Below are 20,796 nucleotides of genomic sequence, written 5' to 3'. Positions count from 1 at the left end.
GAGTGGGATTTGCCCCCACTTCCTGCGGCCACAACCGATCTTTGAACTGACCTTTACCTCATCCCGGCAGGCCAGGACAAGCCTCTGCGTGACAACGTCGCCTGGTGCAATTATTGTGCATCACACGAACTGGTCCCTTGCAAATCACCTCGGACCTCACACATCTGCTGGCTGTCGGCATCTGCCAGGGGCGCTCACCCGAAAATAATGGAAACCCTCTCATTAAGGCTCGGTAGCAGGTAGAGCACTAGGGCGATTACTGGACATCCTGACCGACCTTGGCATAGCTCCACAGCCCGCTGCCCTCTCTGGCTCGCCACAGAGGGCTGGGAGGGGAGGCCACCCAGGGGGGCAAGAAGGCTGCCCCAGACAAGGCCCTCCTGACTGGGCCCATCCTCCCTCCTCACCCACCCCCCGCCCTTGGGAAGCTGTCACCTTCGTGTGACCCAGGGAGGCCTCCAGTCACCCAGAGTCTGCTGCACCCTCCCCTAGAGCCCAATCTTAGTCATCCTTCAAGGCCTGTTTCATGTTACCCTTCCTCCAGGAAGCCCTCCACCCCGCCCTGGGGCCCCCATCCCCAGTCTGTCCAGGCAGAGCTCATCTTCGGCTTGGCTTTCACACCCCTGGAGCGTGGCAATGCCTTTCTGTGGGAAGTCCCTAACTAATCCGAATTCCAGATCTGATGGGCCCACCTGGTAAAGGAACCACATTGTTCCTGGATCCAGACAACCTCAGGAAGAAAACCCATGTTCACAGCTAATCCCACCCCTGGGCGATATTGCTTCACCACTGCTCCTGCATCCGCCTCTAATCCTTCTGAAGCAAAGTTTCTAGAGGATTCCAGAGGAGAAAGCACAATGGAGCTGGATGCGTCCAGATAGGTAAAGGAAGGCTGAGCCTACGCACAAGGTGCCGGAGTGAGTCGCTCCTTTATGCAGGCTACGGATGGAACAGATGGAACAGACGTGCCCGAGAGCCGCTCTACTGCCAAGCAGCAGGCCAGGTGGCCCCATGGTGATAAGGAGGCACTTTGGAGTCTGATAACTGTGAACGGGGTCCCAGCTCTGCCACCTAATGACTGTGGGACCTTCAGCGAGCTACCCCTTCTCTCTGTGCCTCAGTCTCCTCATCTGTAAAATGGGGATGATCACAGCACCTGTCTCACATTGCAAGGCTCCAGCAAGACCTGTGATGTCCCTACACGGGCCTGGCACACGATGAGCGCTCACTATGTCCCAGCTGAGAACATCTGCCAGGACACAGGAGAAACACACCAGGAGGAGAGGGGAATTGAGGGGTGTGGAGGGGGAGTCCCCCATTCCTGCCTCAGCCTGCTCTGCCCCTGGGGCCACAACTCAAGACGTGCCCTGGTGGAGTGGGGGGTTCCTGTTACTACTAAAAGGGGAATAGCAGCAGATAAATAAAGCTATGCCTCAGTTTCCTTAGAGAGAGAAAGGACATTCACGACACCTCAGGGGGCTGTTGTGACCGGAATGCGGGCGGCAGTGCCTGGCCAAGGCCCTCGGCCCCCAGACGCTCCCAGACGGGAGCCTTAGCAGGGCTCTTCGGCCGTGCCAGCCTCTGTCTCTCTTGGAAGCCACAGAGACTGAAAACACACATCTGGAAGAGGTGAATCCTGCAAAGTACTTATTTGCTCTAAGAACCCATTTTTCTTCTTTTTTAAATAGAAGGTCAAACAGGAGCCTGTGAGTGGAGCACGGACAGCTATGTGGTCAGTCCTGCATTTTGCGTGCAGGAAAACACAGTCATTCGCACGTACCAAGAGGTGCTCATGTTGACTCAGGGAGGGACCCAGCCCAGGTCCCCGCGGGCCCCAGTGATGGGCATCAGCTGGGGTCAGGAAGGCGCCTTGCGGCTGGAGCAGCAGTGGAAGGGCTTTTGCCATGAGAATAGGGTCTGGCCTCCCAGCTGGGGTCCTGCACTTGCACCCTGAGAATGCCAGGCATCCAGAGGCCAGACTCTTGGGGTCCCAGAGTCCCAGCCATGAAATGGGGTAACAGCAGTGCCTGGTCTTCTGCCCTCCAGGACTGCGCATGCCGTGAGCCGTCCCACACGCTGGTATCACCATCGGACCAGGAACGCCAAGGGGAACCTGTAACAGCTTCTGCCAGTAGTAGCTTGGGCTGGGCTCGCCACACCTCCCCCTTCCTTCCACTGACCCACCAGAGCTTTCGGCTAGGCTGACAGCCAGTTTCTCCCCCACCTTAGGGTCCCTCCCCATTCTCCACCTGACATTCTGTGGGCAGCCATGCACATCACCATGTCGTCAGAGTCCAGGCAAGAAACGGAATCCTTAGAGAGAAGAGAAAGAACAAGGGGCAAGGTGACGCACATGGCCGGGCCCTGGCTGGGCCTCTCAGTCAGGCCGGCTGGCCAGTGACCTCAGAGAACAGCGATGAGGTCAGATAGACATCGGGCAGGCTCCAAAGCCAGGGCTCTTACGAAACACGAGGTACCTCCTCCCCGTGCCTGTAACCGCCTCACCTGCCATCCAGCATGTTCTCTCTGACCTGGCAGATCCTCAGAGCTCAGACCAAATGGGCATGCTGAGCCCACAGACATCAGTGTACTATTTATTAATAAACACAACTTAAAATCAAGTGCAGGGAATCTAGAAACCAGTAGAGAGCTTGGATAGCATTCCACCAAGGGCTCATTTCACAAAGCAGGAGACTGGGGTTCAGAGGGATGCAAGGTGCCTGAGGACATGTGTTGAGGTGCTGTGGGTTCTTCGGACCACTCCCTAACCTTGCAGAACCATTCACCAGCCAGTCGTCCCTGAGTGCCATCACAGGCTGGTCCGGGCCAGGAGCTGCAGGGGACAGAGACCAGGCACACCCAGAGCCAGGTGGCAGGAGGTGACAGCCTGACTCAGAAAGCAACACGCCTGTTGTACCTCCGCCACCTCTGTGTGCCTGAGGCTTCTGACCTGACCCTCTCCAACCTCGGTTCGCACATCTATAAAACGGGACACTGCCAGCAGCTACTCGATTGGGCTGTCGTGAAGACGATACTTGCAAACTGTTGTCAGAAGCACCCAGCACGCTGCAAATACTCAGTAAATGCCAGTGAAGACGTGGGTAGCAACAGTGCCAACCACACCTCTGGCTGGGGACATCTGGGCCCTCGAGGCAGGCAGTCTGACAGGAAGCCACATGCCCAGTGAACCAGGGCCAGGAGGGGCCAGGACGTAGGGAGCCCAGAGAGCATCATTAAGAAAGAGGGCAAAATTCAACCCAGCCAAGGGAGGCTGGGGCAAAAATCCTGGGGCCCCCGGGACAAAAGGAAGCCCAATGGTAGCCACAGCTCCCAGGCACTGGCTGCCAGCACCTTCCCCAGCCCCCCAGTGCACCCTCCCCAGGCTCACAGTGACTTCTCAAGACAACTGGGGAGACGGGTCTCTATCCCCATTCACAGATGAGGACCTGGGGTTCGGAGGGGCTGAGTGCCTTATCCAGGGGCAGAGCACAGAAAAGAACCCTTTATTATGAACTGGCCCCATGAAAATGTACACAAATGTGAAAAATACAACCTGGGCAGAGCTGAGTGATTTCGGGTTGAATCAGCACCAAGTTCAACAACCAAAAAACTCTTCATATTTGCAAAAGAACCACCTCTTCCCCATTATCTGACTGTTCAAGCCACAAAATGCTCCTTTAGCTCCTAGAGGTAGCACAAGTAAAAGGGTGGTTTAAGAGAAAATATCCCACTTAACTTGCCCCCGGTGATGCATGTGGGCAACAGGCACAAAAAGGCTATGAAGCCTGCCCAAGACCACATCACAATCGCAGGACAGCATTGGGACTCAAAACCCAGGCCCTCACCTCCAAGAGCTGACACCTGCATTCTTTTAGGTGACAGGTAGGAAGCAGCACCTGTTTGGGGGAGCACACAGGCCCCACTCTCTTTCCCGGCGAGGCATCCTTAAGCCAGACTCTCTGGTTCCTTCCCGACAAGTGGGCAGAATCCTATCAGCCCCCCGGTCGTGGGAAATTGCCCCACACACTACTATAGGCAGGGCTCAGGCTGGGTTTGCCAATATGCCTTCTCTGTACATTCTTGGGGTGCTAGGGGCGGGGCGGGGGGATGGTGGTCACAACTCCTTTTGTGAGCCTCCTGAGCAACCCATGCCACAATGACCTCCTAATCTCAGGGGCTTCCTACCAGAGGCAGCATGGTTGGGGTGAACCATTAACTCTGCTCCAGAACCACCAGCCTGGCTGTCCTTGATTTCCATATGGTGACCCTGCCCGCCCGTGCTGAGATGAGAACCCGAGAAACAACTCTTGTCTGGTGTGGCCTCATGCACCCATCCAACATCCCTGTTTCCCTCCGTGTGGGTCAGATGCACAATGCTACTGCTCTATCTCCGATATGTGTGGACTGTCGGGTCTCCTCTACCTTTTTGGACAAAAATGGTGTTTTATACACATTATTCTAGAACATCTTTTGCGGACTATATACAACATTCATGTGATATAAACTAATGTCAACATCAAACTGCTGCAGAATACTATACGGTCTGGGTGAACCGTAATTTATTCCCTCCTCTTCTCCTGATAGACATGCAGCTTGTTTCCCAGCCACACACACACGAAACTATAAACATATAAACTGTGGAGCTGTTGGGGCACCTCAGTGGTGCAGCAGGTTAAGCATCTGACTTAGGCTCAGGTCATGATCTCAGGGTCGGGGGATTGAGCCCCACGTTGGGTTTACTGCTCGGTGGGGAGTCTGCTTCTCCCTCCCCTTCTCCCTCTGCTCCTCCCCCTGCTCATCCTCTCTCACACATAAATAAAATCCTTTAAAAAAAATAAAATAAAATAAACTGTTGGGCTGGCCACTGGCCCTGACTTCAATATTGTTATTCATCAAAACACTTTGATCATTTTCACTGACTGGCTTCATCATCAATTATAGATTTGAACAGAGAAAATATACATTTGTCAAACATCGTTCTTTTGTTTTGTTTTATTTTTAAGGGGGGGGTGTTCCTACCGCAGATTCATTTGGGGGATAAATGCTCTGAGGCTACAGAAGGTTGGAAAGTCCTGGCTCGGGATCTGCAGGGACTCAGGCTCCAGTGACCTGTGAGCACCAGGGCAGAGGCAGGAAGGTGGGGCAGAAGGCGAGGAGGGTGTGATGTCAGGAAAGGGAAGCATTGTGCCTTCAAGTCCTCCGAAACCGAGAGGAAGGGGTGTGGAAGGAGCCACAGTTTCACCCTGGGGGAATGCATGGGCCAGAGCTGGTGACAAAAGGATTTAGACTCTTTACTCCATACCTTCATGCCCTGGTCGGGACTGTTCACAAGGAGGGAGCCGTCTTGTCCTAACACACTTTGTCCCAGGTCTGGGCTGAGTGAGGAAAGCTCCTGTTGGCCTAAACAAGCTCAAACAAGCAGCTGCCCCCTCCAATATCCCCAAGGGACCTCCTCCGGCAGGATGGGATGAGGCAGCACAGGGGAGGCTCCCGACTGTCCCTCGGTCCCTAGCAGCTCTTAGTATCGCCACTCCTAGGCCCAGATGCTGCCAGGGTGGCCCAGCATTGAGGAGGGGGAGGGGAAGAAGGGTTGGTCCTAAGGTCTGCAGGCTGGCAACTTCCGACAAGGTGCCCCCGGCCCCGTCCGTCGCTGCTCTAAAACCTGCCGGGAGGGGCCTCGGTGTCAACAGGGTCCCAGGGCTTCCTGGGCACCCCGGGGCTTGAGAGGCCCCACCTGGAAGGATGGGTTGTGCGTCTGGCAGTCCCTGGGTGGGAACCGTTTTATAAAACGACCCTGGGCCGAGGCCTGCTTCCTTCCGCTGGCCACAAAAAGGCTGGGCCGCGCTGGGCCCAGCAGATGTGCTTTAGTGGCCTGAGACAGGATGCAGTAAATGCCCACCTGCCTTTCACATGCAGATGGCTCTGGGGCTCTCCTTTGTGCTGGCCAGGCCCTGGGCCAGCCCCTGCAGCCCCCGCTGGGCCCGGCCCTGCCTCTGAATGGCTCCCCTCCGAGAGCCCAAATGCCCAAGAATGGGCTCCAATAAAGGGCCTGTTGGGGGCACCCCGGGCTGGTTACAGATGTCCCATTACCACGCCCGCCCACAAATCCCAGAGCAGTGAGAGAGCTCGCAGCACCGTCCCCAGCAGCTCGAGGAAGCAGCGGGCGTGGCCTGCGAAGCCTGGGTCTTTGGTTCCATCGGGGACACTCCTGGCACAGATGACATCTGCAGATCCCAGCATACACCGCAGCGGGCCTGCAAGGCTATGTTCCCCCACCCCAGCTCCCCGGCTCCCTGCCGGCTAGGTCCCCACACCCCCAAATCGGACATGGGCCTTTCCAGGTGCTGTTTACACTGATTCTCCCAACTGAACTCTCAGCTTCAAGAGGGCTGGGACTTCCCTCTGCCTCGTTCATGGCCGAGGGTTCTGGCAGTTTGGAAGTGCTCAGTAAACACTTGTTGGGTGGGAGTGCATGAAGGAGCAAATGCCTACACCGGAGGCAGCGTGGTGCTGGGAGGGACACGGAGGCCTTGGAGTCACAGGACTCCAGGTCACAGGAACCCAGGGGTTAAGCTGGCCCAGCCACTTTTTTCACTTCTGCCAGTTGCGCCTCCATCACTTTGAAAAGGGGCCCGAAATCCCTACCTGGGGGCCAGCTGGGAAGCACCCAGGCAGGACCCGACAGGCCTCCCTCAATCACTGCGTCCACATGGTTCTGGAAAGCAGGGTTTATCCTCCGCATGTGCTCCATGTCCCCAAAACGGTGGGACCTTTCAGAAAACCTGGGGATGACATATCACTACAGAAAGTCTAGGAAGAAGAGTAGGGAGCCACCCCCTCCAGGGCTCCCCAAATGGACGGTGCTGCTGGGAGCCTGCGGCGCTGGGGAGCTGCCATGGGGTGACCGGTCCCCCAGGACCTCGTCCCCTCCCCATCATGCTTGTCTCTCTGCAGCTGCCCTCACCCCAGGGACTTCCATTGAGCTCCTGGGACATCAAAGTGAGCCTCGCATATCAAGGAGGCCACAGAGTGCACGGTGTAAAGAAACCACTCTAGCGGCTAGAAACACTGTAGAAAGCGGCCAAACACAAAGTGTTCTTCACCTTGGCAAGCAGGACCTGTCCCTTAAAAGGTTCCTGGGAGAGTCCAGGCTCAGCTCGGATGCTACAAAACAGGGGTATCCTGCACGTGTGAAACATCCCCATGAAAAACTCCAAAAGCAGGGGGAAGCTTCCAGCACCACTCCCACTACCACTGAGTGTCTGGACGCTGGGCTTCGTGCCTGCCCAGGGCCACCCACAAGGAAGGCCTGAGTGTGATCAGTGGGCCACTGGAGGCCGGGCTGAAGAGCCCAAGAGAAAAGGATGTCCAGAGAGCCACCAGGGTGTGGGTGGGCCCAGGCTCGGTGGGTGCTTGGCCACAAAGGGGCTCATCAGTGAAAACCCTACCCAGAAGTCTTTGTGACTGGGAGCAACGGGATGAAGTAGCCAAGGGGGTGGCCAAGGGGCCACGAAGCTCACTTGAGAAGGCCCTGGTGGACTAGGAGGAGGCATGGGGACTTGGTCCTGTGGCCTGGGAACCCGGGAGGTTTCAGAGGGACGAGGCCATTAGTTCTCTAGGCCCCTGGGCAGCACGATGATAAAATCTCCCAGGGTAAGTAGCACTATGTCCCCTCACCGAAAAAAATCCCACATGCCCTGGAGAAGGAAATCCCCCTCTCAGCCACAAAACTGGCTCTGATGCATTTTAAGACTACTGTTATACAGCTTTAGATTTCTTTTTTTTTTTTTTTTAAAGATTTTATTTATTTATTTGAGAGAGAGAATGAGATAGAGCATGAGACGGAGGAGGATCAGAGGGAGAAGCAGACTCCCCGCTGAGCAGGGAGCCCGATGCGGGACTCGATCCCGGGACTCCAGGATCATGACCTGAGCCGAAGGCAGTCGCTTAACCGACTGAGCCACCCAGGCGCCCCCAGCTTTAGATTTCTACACTATAGCTGTTAGCAGAGACATCCCGGCTACTTAAATCAGCCTGAGTTAAAGTAAATCAAAACAAAACCCTCCTGGAGATGGGTGGGAAGGTGCCAGTGCAGAACCCGCACAGGTGAACAGGCCAGGGACCCCTCCTTACCGCCACACCCTGCAACCTGCGCATGCATTTGTTGGACAGGTCTGTGTCAGGGTGGGAGCATTACTCAGGACAGGCTGCTGGAAGCCCCAGACCTTTCTCAATACCCACTCCTCCCACAAAGGACTCGAAGCATGGCTCGGGCACAGAGGCTGGGAGTCAGGCAGACTTGGATCCCCATGGTCCCTGGGCCATCCCGGCGGAGACCTTGGCAAGCCCCGAGCTGCAGTGGCTTCAGCTGGTAAAGGCGAGGCACAGCCCCTCCCCACCCCAGACTGTCAGGGGACCACAGAAGACAGTGAGAGGAAAGCATGAATAGCTAGCACAGAATAGGCGGCCTCTGAGAGCAGCCTCGCCTGCCCAGAAATACAGGGAATAGGGGTGCCTGGGGGGCTCAGTCGTTAAGCATCTGCCTTCGGCTCGGGTCATGGTCCCAGGGTACCGGGATCGGGCCCCATGTGAGGCTCCCTGCTCAGTGGGAAGCCTGCTTCTCCCTCTCCCACTCCCCCTGCCTGTGTTCCCTCTCTCGCTGTGTCTCTGTCAAATAAATAAAATCTTTAAAAAAAAAAAAAAAAAAAAGAAATACGGAGAATATAGTCAATAATATTGTAATAATGTCGTTTGGTGGCTGTTGGCGGCTCCGCTCATCATGGTGAGCACTGAGTAATGTATAGAATTGCTGAATCAATATGCTGTCCACCTGAAACTAATATAAGATTGCATATATACTTCAATAAAAAATCGATAACTTAAATAAACATATGTATGTATGTATATATGTATACTGTGCTGTCATGGGGTCTATCCTGCACTTAGCACTGGACCAAGAACTTGACATGAGCTATCAGAACACCTGCCCTGCACCCCCTTCCCACCCTGTCTATCCTTTCAGGTGCTCTAGTCTGACACTCGGAGCCATTCTTTATTTCCTCTTCTCCCTGGCCCCCACAATACTCATTGTATCAGCAGGCCCTCCTGGTCCTACTTCCAAACATCTCTTTCATTCACTCCCTTCTTGCCAAATCCCTGGTCTATGCCCCCCCATCTCTCTCTGGACCACATGATGGTCTCCTAACTGCTTTCCCTGCTTCCTCTCTTGAGCCCTGCTGTCTGCCCCACTGCCAGGCCGTTCCCCACTTTGCAACTAGAGCGATCTTTTTTTTTTTTTTTTAAGATTTTTTTATTTGACCGAGAGCAAGAGAGGGAACACAAGCAGGGGGAGTGGGAGAGAGAGAAGCAGGCTCTCCTCTGAGCAGGGAGCCCGATGCGGGGCTCGATCCCAGGACCTGGGGATCATGACCTGAGCCGAAGGCAGACACTTAACGACTGAGCCACACAGTCCCCCCTGCAACTAGAGCGATCTTAAAATATTTGTAAATTTTTTTTTTTTTTGGGTGCGGTACCTTTTTTCCAGCTTTACTGACATATGATTCACAAAGAATTCAAAATTTCAAATGGGAGATACATTCACATGGTTCAAAAAGGTTAAAAAAAGTTAATACACAAAGCTGGACAGTGAAGAATCAACCCCACAGCGCTCCCCAATTGTCCGCCCCCTAGCTCTTCAAACAGTGAAGCTCTTCCCTCAGCTTCCTTAAGCAAACACAGCAGCAGGAACACCAGCCCTCATTTCTGCCTTTTCCACCCGAAAGACAGACACCGCACAGCCTGTTCTGTGCTTTGCTGTCTTCACTGACAATACCTCGATATGACAGGCACACTCATTCGTCTTTCTGCTGCATGGTGTTCCCCTGAATAGACGGATGGACCATGATACTCCCCTATTAGTGGGTGTTTGAGCTGTTTCCAGTGTTTTCCTATTTCCAAAAGTTACTTTCATGAATGACCTCACACTGATGTCCTTTCTCATGTATGAGGCAAGGCAATTTCCAGAAGTGGAACTGTGAGAGATAGTGCCAAATGTATCTTCCACAAGCAATGTCTGACAGGGTCTGTTTCCACAAACTCTCACCAAGAGAATGTATGCTCAAAGTTGTGCATATTTGCTAGTTTTCTGGTATTGATGAAAAATGGCACCTTGGCATAGTTTTGATTTGCATTTCTCTTACCTAAGTAAGGCTGAGCATCTTTCCTATGCTTAGGGGTCATTTACTTTTTCTTCCTTGTGAACTAATTGTTTATATCTTTTGTGCATTTTTCTCTTAGGCTGTTGATTTTTTTTTGCTGTTGATTTCTAGATTTGGGGGCATAATTATAAAGGTCCTCTACTCTAAGATTTCAAAGGAAATCTCTCCTGTTTTCATTTGGTACTTATACAGTTTCGCTTTTTGCATTTCAAGTTCTTTAAAACATAAATCAGATCACATGACACTCCTGCCTGAAATCTTCAGTGACTTCCCACTTGCGCTCAGGATAAAATCCAGGCACGTCTCCGCAACAAGTCCCCACTATAGCCAAGCTCCTCCTCTTTGGTTCCATGAACATGAACGTGCCAAGCTCTCTTCTGCTGCTAGGCCTTTGCAGCTGCTGTTCCCTCTAGCTGTAATGCACTTCCTCTGCTCCTTCGCCCAGGTGGCCCTTTGTACCCTCTGGATGAGTCCAATGCCTTCTCCTCAGAGAAGTCCAACCTCCCCTCTGTCACTTTTTCAGCAAATCTTGTGTTTACTCGTCTGCATCCAAGTTTACTGTCCATTTCCCTTGCATACATGAACCCCATGAAGACTTGTCTGCCTCAGTCACGGCCCTGAGACTGTGGCCTCATGTTTCCCCATACTAGGTTCACTTAACCCCAAAATATAGCCAGTGCCCTCTGCTGCATTCCCATAATGTTCTTGACACCATAAAGTGCCATCACATAATGTTCTTGTTCATGACAGAGTTTGTCTGAAGCCTTGGGGTAAACAGAGACTAAGGCAAAGGGCAGAACTTAAACCTGGACTTTAGGAAATGAAGCTCCCAGGGCCGTGGGGAGTCTCCTAGGTCTGGGATGCCCTTCACACGCACTCCTTGTGGCCATGTCTCCCTTTTCTGAGTTCCTGGCCTCTCAAACACCTCCAACCTTGCTACACTGGATAGTTTGGCTCCTGTACAGACTGGTAGGGTGGGCTCCCTGAGAAGGACCAAGAGGCTCACTTAATTGCCATCTAGAGATACGTAAATTGCATCCTGGTGAGGTCAAGCCACTAACCCAGGGTCCTCCAACCAGTGAATCTGGGAACCCAAGTCCTGGGCAATTAGCCCTTCCTGGCTGCCCATCACAATCATGGCAGCACTGGCCTGTCCTGCCAATGGCAACTACAAAGCGGAGGGTCCAGTGGCGCCAACCGTGTTCCTTGCGTGGTTTTCTGTGCTCAAGATTTGGTGGGCAAGATGCCCTCCCCCTCCTCTCCACCCCCAAGCAAATGATGCCAGCACATAACATAACTTTAAGTTTTCCGGTAACTACATTAAAATGTAAAAAACAGGTGGAATCTACTTAATATATTTTATTTGACCTAATATATTCAAATTATTATCACTTCCACATGTAATCCCTATAAAGCAACACAAAGAGCTCTTTACGTTTTTGTCACTAAGTCTTCGAAATCCGGCGTGGACTGTGCACTTACCGCACAACTCAGTTCAGACCAGCCCTAAGGCAAGCGCTCAGCTGCCGCAGGCAGGCAGGGGCTGCCCAGTGGGACAGCGAACCTCGACCAGCAGCGGCCCTGCGCTCAGCTGGGGGTGCGGCGGCGGGGTCCCGCCCCGGTGGGGTCCCGCCCCGTGGGGTCCCAGCAGGAGGGCGGGGCGGGGCCAGAGCCGCAGCCCCGCCCCCGCCCCCGGCACGGGCCAGACCGCCGGTGGGACCCGGCTGAGAGCTGAGCCTCGCGCCCGCCGCGGCCCACTCACCTCGCCACCGCCTCCACGGAGCCAGGGATCGGCGTGCCGCCGTCCTCGCCGCCATCGTACAGCACGCCCGAGATGTCGAGCAGCACCCCACGCACGCCGGCCAGCCGCTCTCCCCACGCGGCCATTGCGCTCTGCCGTGCGCCTCAGACTCCGCGTCCCCACCCCCGGCTGGGAACTGCGGCCGGGCTCGCCGCGCAGGGGCGCCTGGGAAGTGTAGTCCTGGGCTGTGCAGGCCGGCGGGGCGGGGCCAGCGGGGCGGGGCGGGGCCGGCGGGGCGGGGCGGGGCGGGCGGGGCGGGCCGGGGCCGGCGGGGCGGGCCGGGTGTAAACCCGGAACCGCGGGGCGCAAACCACGGACCCCTCCCTGGCTGTCGCCTCTCCATTCCCGGGTCCCACGCCCCCGAAGTCGGAGCCATCTCCCCAGGAGAGCTCAGTGGACAAAAGGCAGGAAGAGCAAAAAACAAGCCCCTGGGAAATAGTCAACCTCCCTAAAAACCAGAGCAAAGCAAATCAAGACAAGGAGGCGCCTGTAAAGCAGCAAACATTAAAGAGATCAGTGCTTCGTTGGTGTCCTCATCCTTTTGCTGAGAGTGTGACAGCCCTAAAAGCAATGGAGATAGTTAGACCAATTGGCCGGGTAATCCCACGCCTGGGAAGTGATGCTAAGGAAGTGATTCTAAAGACGGTGAGCGCAGTGTAAGCTATCAGGCCAGAACAAGCTGGAGGAAGAGTCGGTGTGCAAACAAGTGTAACATGGCTACAGAAAGAAATATTAGGGGCGCCTGGGTGGCTCAGTCGTTGGGCGTCTGCCTTGGGCTCAGGTCATGATCCCAGGGTCCTGGGATCGAGCCCCACATCGGGCTCCCTGCTCGGCGGGAAGCCTGCTTCTCCCTCTCCCACTCCCCCTGCTTGTGTTCCCTTTCTCACTGTGTCTCTCTCTGTCAAATAAATAAATAAAATCTTTAAAAAAAAAAAAAAGAAAGAAAGAAATATTATGCCACCAACAATGAAAACTAGGTAACAACGTGGAAACTGCTTGTGTTATATGGGAAAGCAGACTACAAAACTAGTAAATTTTACATTACCAGGCAGTAATGTAGACCACAGCCCTGCAAAATTAAGGATGCGTAGGAATAGGGCTGGGAAGAAAATGGGAACATTGCAGTGTGTTAGGCCAATGACATTTTGGATGAATTGTTGCAATCCATTTAATGTTACCTCATTTTTGCAATAAATAGAAATTGATAGAAAAGGGGACGTTTCCTTGACTGCCCCTCTGACCTTTCCAAGTATTTAAATTGAAACTTGAGGGGACCCTGGGTGGCTCAGTCAGTTAAGCGTCTGCCTTCGGCTCAGGTCATTATGTTGGGGTCCTGGGATGGAGCCCCTCAAGAGGCTCCCTGCTCAACGGGGGTCCTGCTTGTCTCTCTCCCTCTGCCCCTCCCCACACACACTCATGCTCCTGCTCACTCACTATCTCTCTCTCTCAAATAAAAAATAAATAAAAATCAATAAATTGAAAAAAAAAGAAACTTGAAAAAAATCAGACTCCTCTGGGCATGACTTAGCTTTGAGGTATCAAAAGACCATATTAGAATGGCCACTTCATTTTAGGTTCTTCAGTCATAGACGGGACATAGAATTTGTCAGAATCTTAGAATTTTAACCCAATTCAATGAATTGTGCATATTGTATTGCTAAGTTTACTGGGGAATTTTGTACTCTGTTGATTTTACAGGAGGAATGTAAAATGTAGTTCCTGCCCTTTGGGAATTTACAATCTGGTTGAGGGAGAAAAGAATATTAGACCTTAAAACAAAACAAAAAAAAGAATATTAGGGCGCCTGAGTGGCTCAGGTGGTTAAGCGACTGCCTTCGGCTCAGGTCATGATCCTGGAGTCCCAGGACCGAGTCCCGCATCGGGCTCCCTGCTCAACAGGAAGTCTGCTTCTCCCTCTGACGCTCCCCCATCTCATGCTCTCTCTGTCTCTATCTCATTCTCTCTTTCAAATAAATAAGTAAAATCTTAAAAAAAAAAAAAAAAAGAATATTAGCCATGGGTCTTAGCTGCAGAAAATAGATACCACACCAACTAAAGGTTTACACAGGCAGTAAGAAACTTACAGATTTCCACGGGAACTGGAGAACCAAGCTCAAGTACCATATAGCCAAGAGCCATGCAGCTATGAGAAATGCCCGACTGCATTGTTCCACTGGGGTAACTCGGCTCCTAAGTTACCAGGGACCTGACAGTACAGGCCCCAAAGAACCAAATCCACCCACCACCATGCCTTGGAAGGATTCTCTACACCTGTGGCTACCACTTACCTTGCTTTCACCATGTCTAGCTTGGTAGAACCTAGTCCAAGCTGCAGGGGAGTCTGGAAAATGCAGTTTTTAGCTGTCCAGATTCTGTGGTACAGGAGCCGAGTGAGTCAATCTGGGTAATCTGCATGAACATCATGCTCTGTATGCATGTATTGAACGTCTACTTTGTGGGCTCAGGGCTCTAGGAATGCAAAAAGGTCGAAGGTGTGATCTTTGCCTTTGAGTCAAGACTACAGAGAACAAGACGTACACTTTGAAGATTGCCGATTAAATGTGTGCCAAGCCAAGGAGTGACATAGACACAGCCAAGAGGATGGGCTCTGTTACAGAGAAGGCAGCAGTGGTTTCTGAGCCGAGGGACAGCCTGAAGTGGACCTTGAAGAGTAGCTTCCTGCCAAGGAGGAGAAGCAAGGGCATTTCTGCCAGTGGTGAGGAGCCTGCCCATGGTTCTCCCTCTTCTCCCGGCCATGTATGACCTTGGGTAAATCACTTTCTATATCTAGGATTATGGTAGACAGAATAATGTCCCTAGAAGGTGTCCACATCCTTCTCTCCAGAGCCCGGGAATGTATACACTTACCTGCACATTTGCAGATGCAATTAAGCTAAGGACCTTGAAATGGGCGGTTATCCCGGATGATCCAGATAGGCTCAGTGTGATCACAAGAGTCCTTATAAGGGAAAGAGGGAGACAGGAGAGTCAGAGTCAGAGGAGGAGACATGACAACAGAAGCAGAGCTGAGAGAGAGAGGGAGAGGGAGGAAGGGAGTAAAAGAGGGAGGGAGAGAGAGAGAGATTCGAAAACAGCCTTGAATATGAAGGGGGCTTGAGCCAAGAAATGCAGGCAGCCCCTAGAAGCTGGAAAAGGGAAGGAAATGGATACTCCTCTGAAGCCTCCAGAAGGAATTCAGCCCTGCTGACACCTTGATTTTAGGGTTTCTTGCCTCTAGAACTGTAAGATAATAAATTTGTGTCGCTTTAAACTACTACGTTTGTGGCAATTTGTTACAGTAGCAATAGGAAATGAATACAGGGACTCAGGTTCCTCATCTGAAGAATGACATTGGTCCAAGGTGACAACATGGTATTGTGAACCACTGACGGACTTGGACCTAGCCTAAAAGTCCGTGACCTTTCTTTGGATATAATGGGTGAAAGGCATTATATAAGTTAGGGTTTCATTTGGCTGTGTGTAACAGAAACCCAGCTATAGTTGCTCAACAAAATAGAGATACATTTCTCATATGTCAGGAAGTCAAGAGGGAGGCAGGCCTGGGCAGGTACAATAGCTTCCAGGGATATCAGGGAATAGACTCCTTCCCTCTCCTGCTCTTCTATCCCTAACATGTGGCTTTCACCTTCATGCTCTCAAGGTGCCTACTGCATCCCTAAAACATTATGTCTGCATTTCAGGCAAGAAGAAGGGGAAGGAAAAGGGCAAAGGACCTGTGACAGCTGAGTCTTGCCCTTATACCAAGAAAACAAAAGTTTCCCCAAAATCCTGATCCAATAGACTCTTGTTTATATCTTTTGGGCCAGAGCTAGTTCAGTTAACACTCTAGTGTGCAGAGCTTCGGGCCTGTTATATTTCCAATTATAAGTCTACAAATCATGTCTGAATTTCCACTCCAATGTGAATCCATCTAATCTTCTGTGACTATAGTAGATGTCGTATAATCCTTCTAGATTTGCTTGTATTAGCTAGGACTCTTTCGTTGGCAGTAACAGAAACCCAATTTCAAATGACTTAAATTTCAAAGGAATGTTTTGGCTCCCATAACCAGATAGTCCAGCAATTGATGGCTTCAGGCATGGCTGGTTCCAAGGTTTAAATGGTAATATCCTAGGCTCTCCGACTCTCCATTTCTTGGCTCTTCCCCATCTTTGGGTTGACTTCCTTCTCTCTCAATGTGGTTGGGCTTTCTCCAGGCAACTGGGAGAGAGAGCTGTGACAGTTCCAGGCCAAAAGAATCCCAGGTGAACCACATGGGGAAGAACTTATTCCTCAACTTGGTCTGACGCTTCCAGAAAGAACTCTGGCCCTCTTGTATCAGAGCCCCCAAACTCCTCATGTCTGTGTTCAGAGGGAAGTGGTACTATGATGATCCAGCCTGACCTAGGTACCCTACCAGGGCTGGTACTCAAAGTCTTACCACACATGGAATTTGGGAGGGCGAGCTTCCCAGCAAAAAGCAGGGCACTATCACAAGAGCGCTAAGGTCTAAAAGTTTGTGTCCTCGAGAAAATTCAGATGTTGAAATCCTACGCCTAACATGATGGTATTAGGAGGTGGGGCCTTTGGGAAGTGATGAGGTCATGAGGGTGGAGTCCTCATGAATGGGATTCATGCCCTGATAAAAGCAACCCAGGGAGCTAGCTCATCTGTCCATCCTGTGACAGCACTACAAGAAATCAGGCAGTCTGCAACCTGGAAGAAGTTGGACCAAACCCTGTTGCGCTGGCACCCTGATCTTGAACTTCCAGCCTCCAAAACTGGGAGCAATAGTTTTCTGTTGTGTAGAAGCCACCCAGTCTGTGGCATTTTGTTTAAGTAGTCCAAGTGGATAAGAAAAAGAAGGAAGAGATACTGCGCAGGCAAAGTTAGGGTCCCCCACAGGAACCTTCTATTTTTTTTTTAAGAATTTATTTATTTATCTGACAGAGAGACAGAGAGAGAAAGCACAAGTAGGCAGAGCAGTAGGCAGAGGGAGAGGGAGAAACAGGCTCCCGACTGAGCAGGGAGCCTGACGTGGGGCTCGATCCCAGAACCCTGGGATCATGACCTGAGCTGAGGGCAGCTGCTTAACCAACTGAGCCACCCAGGCACCCCAGGAACCTTCTATTTTTACCAAAGTTTGTCTCCCCTGGAAAGTGAGACCAGACCAAGAAAGGTCTGGGTGGGCCAAGGGGTCTTCTGTGTTACTGAGGTGGGCCATAGTAGAAAAGAAAGTAAGGAGCCATCGGTCGAGAAGTGCCTCTCAAATTTTCATGTACATTAAAATCACCTGGAGGGGGGCGCCTGGGTGGCTCAGTCGTTAAGCGTCTGCCTTCGGCTCAGGTCATGATCCCAGGGTCCTGGGATCGAGCCCCGCATTGGGCTCCCCGATCCACGGGAAGCCTGCTTCTCCCTCTCCCACTCCCCCTGCTTGTGTTCCCTCTCTCGTTGTATCTCTCTCTGTCAAATAAATAAAATCTTTAAAAAAATAAAATAAATAAAATTAAAATAAAATAAAATCACCTGGAGGGCTTACTCAGAGTTTTGGATTGAGGAGGTCTGGGATGGGCCTGAGAACCTGCATTTCTCACAGGCTCCCAAGCAATGCTGATGCTGCTGGTCTCTGGATCTAGATCAACGTTTCTCAAATTTTAAGATACATGTGAATTTCCTGGGGGAACTTATTAAAATCCATATTCTGATTCAGTAGGTCCAGGGTGAAAAGAGATTCTGCATTTCTTTTTCTTTTTTTTTTAATTTAATTTAATTTTTAAGAAAGATTTTATTTATTTGACAGAGAGAGAGAGACATGGAGAGAAGGAACACAAGCAGGGGAAGTGGGAGAGGGAGAAGCAGGCTTCCTGCCGAGCAGGGAGCCCGACACAGGGCTCGATCCCAGGACCCCGGGATTATGACCTGAGCCGAAGGCAGACGCTTGAGGACTGAGCCACCCAGGCGCCCCTAATTTTATTTTTTAAGTAATCTCTACACCCAATGTGGGGCTCAAACTTACAACCCCAAGATCAAGAGTTGTGTGCTCTTCCGACCGAGCCAACCAGGTGCCCTGCGATTCTGCATTTCTAACATGCCCTCGGATAGGCAGCTGCTGCTGGTCCACAGACCATACTTTAAGTAACAAGTCTAGATTCCAGACTCTAGGATGACCTCCCATCCATGGGGCAGCTTTGATAGTCTATGATCCTGTGATGTTTTTTTTTTTTCTTTTCCTAAAAAGAGATCACTTTGTAGAGGAACATGTCCAAGACATTGCCCACGTATGTGCATATTGTTAGTAGAGGTACTGATTGGACAGGCTGTAAATGATGCTCATCAGTTGGTTCCTCCCTCCCTCCTGTCACTGCCTGGCAGGATCTCCTAGCAGACAAGGAGGTGAGGCTCAGGCTGTCAGCTCTAATGCGTTTGAGCAACTCGGGTAAAGGTGTGTGGGAGAGGACGCGCAGTGTGTGATAGTTTCCCAGGATTGCCGTATTTCTTCGGCATCTCTTTGGCCATGGAGACATGCTCCCTGTTTGTACAAAGAGCGGGGAGTTAGCAGTTTTAAATAAGTACACTGAATTATGAGGCTCTGGCAGCAGACCACTGAGGCACTCATATGCGGTACGTTGTACCGAAGAGATTACTCCCAAAGGTGTGGGCGGGAGTAAGGGAAAGAGCAAAAATCTGTACTCGCAGCGGAAGGCCTGATGAGTTCTTACTCCAGCCGCACGAGACCCGCAGCTGGGGAACCTGTGGCCTTCAGGGAAGGAGTAAAGGCGCTGCTAACCTGAAGCCGGGTGAGAGAGATAAAGTAATCTTGTCCCTCCCATCCCTTCTACCCTGACAGTTTTCTTCTGCGAAGGGCGTGGTTGCCCAGCATACGTGGCCTGCTTAAAAGCATAAAAGTTGTTCCACAAGTGCATGGGAGGAAGGAGGATCCATTATGAACCCATATGCGTTTCTAAACACTTCTGGATCATATTGTTATTTTTAGCATAGCCTGTACCAGCTCTGGAGGTATGGGGTTTCCAATCCCTCTTAGACTATAGAGCTTTGGGTTTATGCTATGGGCCACCATTTATTCCTTTGCAATCTTCAATCTGCTAAATGCCAGGGTGTTAATGAGCACACCAGAGGCAAATGCTGGGCCCCAACTTTTTTTTTTAAGATTGATTTATTTATTTGAGAGAGAGAGTGAGAATGGGGGCACGGGCAGAGGGAGAGACAGACTCTCAAGCAGACTCTCCACTAAGTGCAGAGCTCGATGAGGGGCTTGATCCCACGACCCTGAGATCATGACCCAAGTCTAAATCAAGAGTCAGACATGCAACTGACTGAGCCACCCAGGCTCCCCAGTGTGGGTTCCAACTTTAGGAAAGACCAAGGACTAGACAGTCTGTCCCCCATACAGTATGACAAAAGCTGTGCCAATCAGCATTCCTGGACCCTGGCTAACTGAATTCCAAAATGCAAGGGGGCACAGTGAATGTGTTGGGAAGGCTGTAAGACGATTTACAGAATCAAAGAAAATGCTGGATTACCAGACCTCAGAAAGTACTAGAACCATCAGCTCCAGAGTGAGAATTAGCAGATGACTTCTTTCAGGCATTACTACTGAGATCAAGCAGCCCCAGCTCAGTGTCACACTGCCTCAGATTCCCAGGGGAGAGAGCCTGAGCAGTCCTGCAGGAGCCCACTCCCACCCAATTGCCAGGGCAAGGTGGCGCCCTGCTTGGCAGTCCCACATAGGAAGGGCAGTGAGGTGGGGTGACCTGAGCAAAGTCAAACTACCGATGCCAGAAAAGGGGCGAGGATGCTGATCAGGCAAAAGCAAGCGATGCCTACCAAGGCTGGCCGGAAGGCTGGGCACCCTGTGGGAAGGAGTGTCGGGGTCAGCCTGGGCAGGGCAGGGAAGGCCTCCCAGAGGAAGGAGCACTTGAACACAGGAGACCTGAAGCTGAAAGCAGGCTCCTTGGCGGGTGTGGGATGGAGAGAACATTGCTGGAGCGACACACACAGGTGTGCGAGCGAGTTCTACCCAGGGTTCCTCTCGTTGCCAGGACTAGAGCCCCTCTCAGGGTGTGTAATGGTTCATTTTGTATATCAACTTGACTAGGCCCCGAGGTGCCAAGATATTTGGTCAAACATTACTCTTGGTGTGTCTGTGAGGTGGTTTTTAGGTGATATAAACATTGCAGTTGGCAGATGGAGTAAAGCAGATTGCCTGCCCCAGTATGGGTGGGCCTCATCCAATCAGTTGAAGGCCTAAGTAGAGCCCAAAGGCTGACCTCCTCCAGGTAAGGGAGAGTCCTGCCTGCCTGACAGCCTTCACTCTGAGACAATGGCTTCTTTCCTGCCTTCAGACTCAAACTGCAACAGCCACGCTGCTGGAGGCTTGAGCCTGCCGGTGTTCAGACCAGAACTACACCATCAGCTCTCGTGGGTCTCCGGCTTGCCCACACATTCTGCGGATCTTGGGACTTGCCAGCCTTCATAACTGCATGAACCACTTCCTTATTTAAAAAATCTCCATATCTCAGGGCACCTGGGTGGCTCAGTCATTAAGCGTCTGCCTTCGGCTCAGGTCATGATCCCAGGGTTCTGGGATCGAGCCCCACATCGGGCTCCTCGCTCGTCGGGAAGCCTGCTTCTCCCTCTCCCACTCCCACTGCTCTCTTGCTGTGTCTCTCTCTGTCAAATAAATAAATAAAATCTTTAAAAAACAAAAATTCTCCATATCTCAATGTATCTCTCTCTCTCTGTCTCTGTATCCATACA

The 20,796-nt window shown here is 51.8% G+C and overlaps 1 protein-coding gene across 2 annotated transcripts in view; it reads right to left on the bottom strand.

The window, feature by feature from the left end:
* LHPP (phospholysine phosphohistidine inorganic pyrophosphate phosphatase) overlaps nucleotides 1–12,156 on the bottom strand; it is a 122,028-nt gene extending 109,872 nt beyond the window's left edge. For both annotated transcript variants that reach the window (XM_034985704.1, XM_034985711.1), the window contains exon 1: nucleotides 11,980–12,156. In XM_034985704.1, the coding sequence (XP_034841595.1) occupies nucleotides 11,980–12,104 (125 nt within the window). In that variant the 5' untranslated portion in view covers nucleotides 12,105–12,156. The remainder of the gene's footprint in view (nucleotides 1–11,979) is intronic.
* Between the last annotated feature and the right edge of the window lie 8,640 nt (nucleotides 12,157–20,796).

This window comes from Mirounga leonina, unplaced genomic scaffold, assembly GCF_011800145.1.
Source record: "Mirounga leonina isolate KUSES-001 unplaced genomic scaffold, KU_Mleo_1.0 Mir_114, whole genome shotgun sequence".
In the NCBI taxonomy this organism is placed as follows: domain Eukaryota; kingdom Metazoa; phylum Chordata; class Mammalia; order Carnivora; family Phocidae; genus Mirounga; species Mirounga leonina.
Note: the sequence above shows the minus strand (reverse complement) of the source record. Positions and strands in the feature narration are given on the sequence as shown.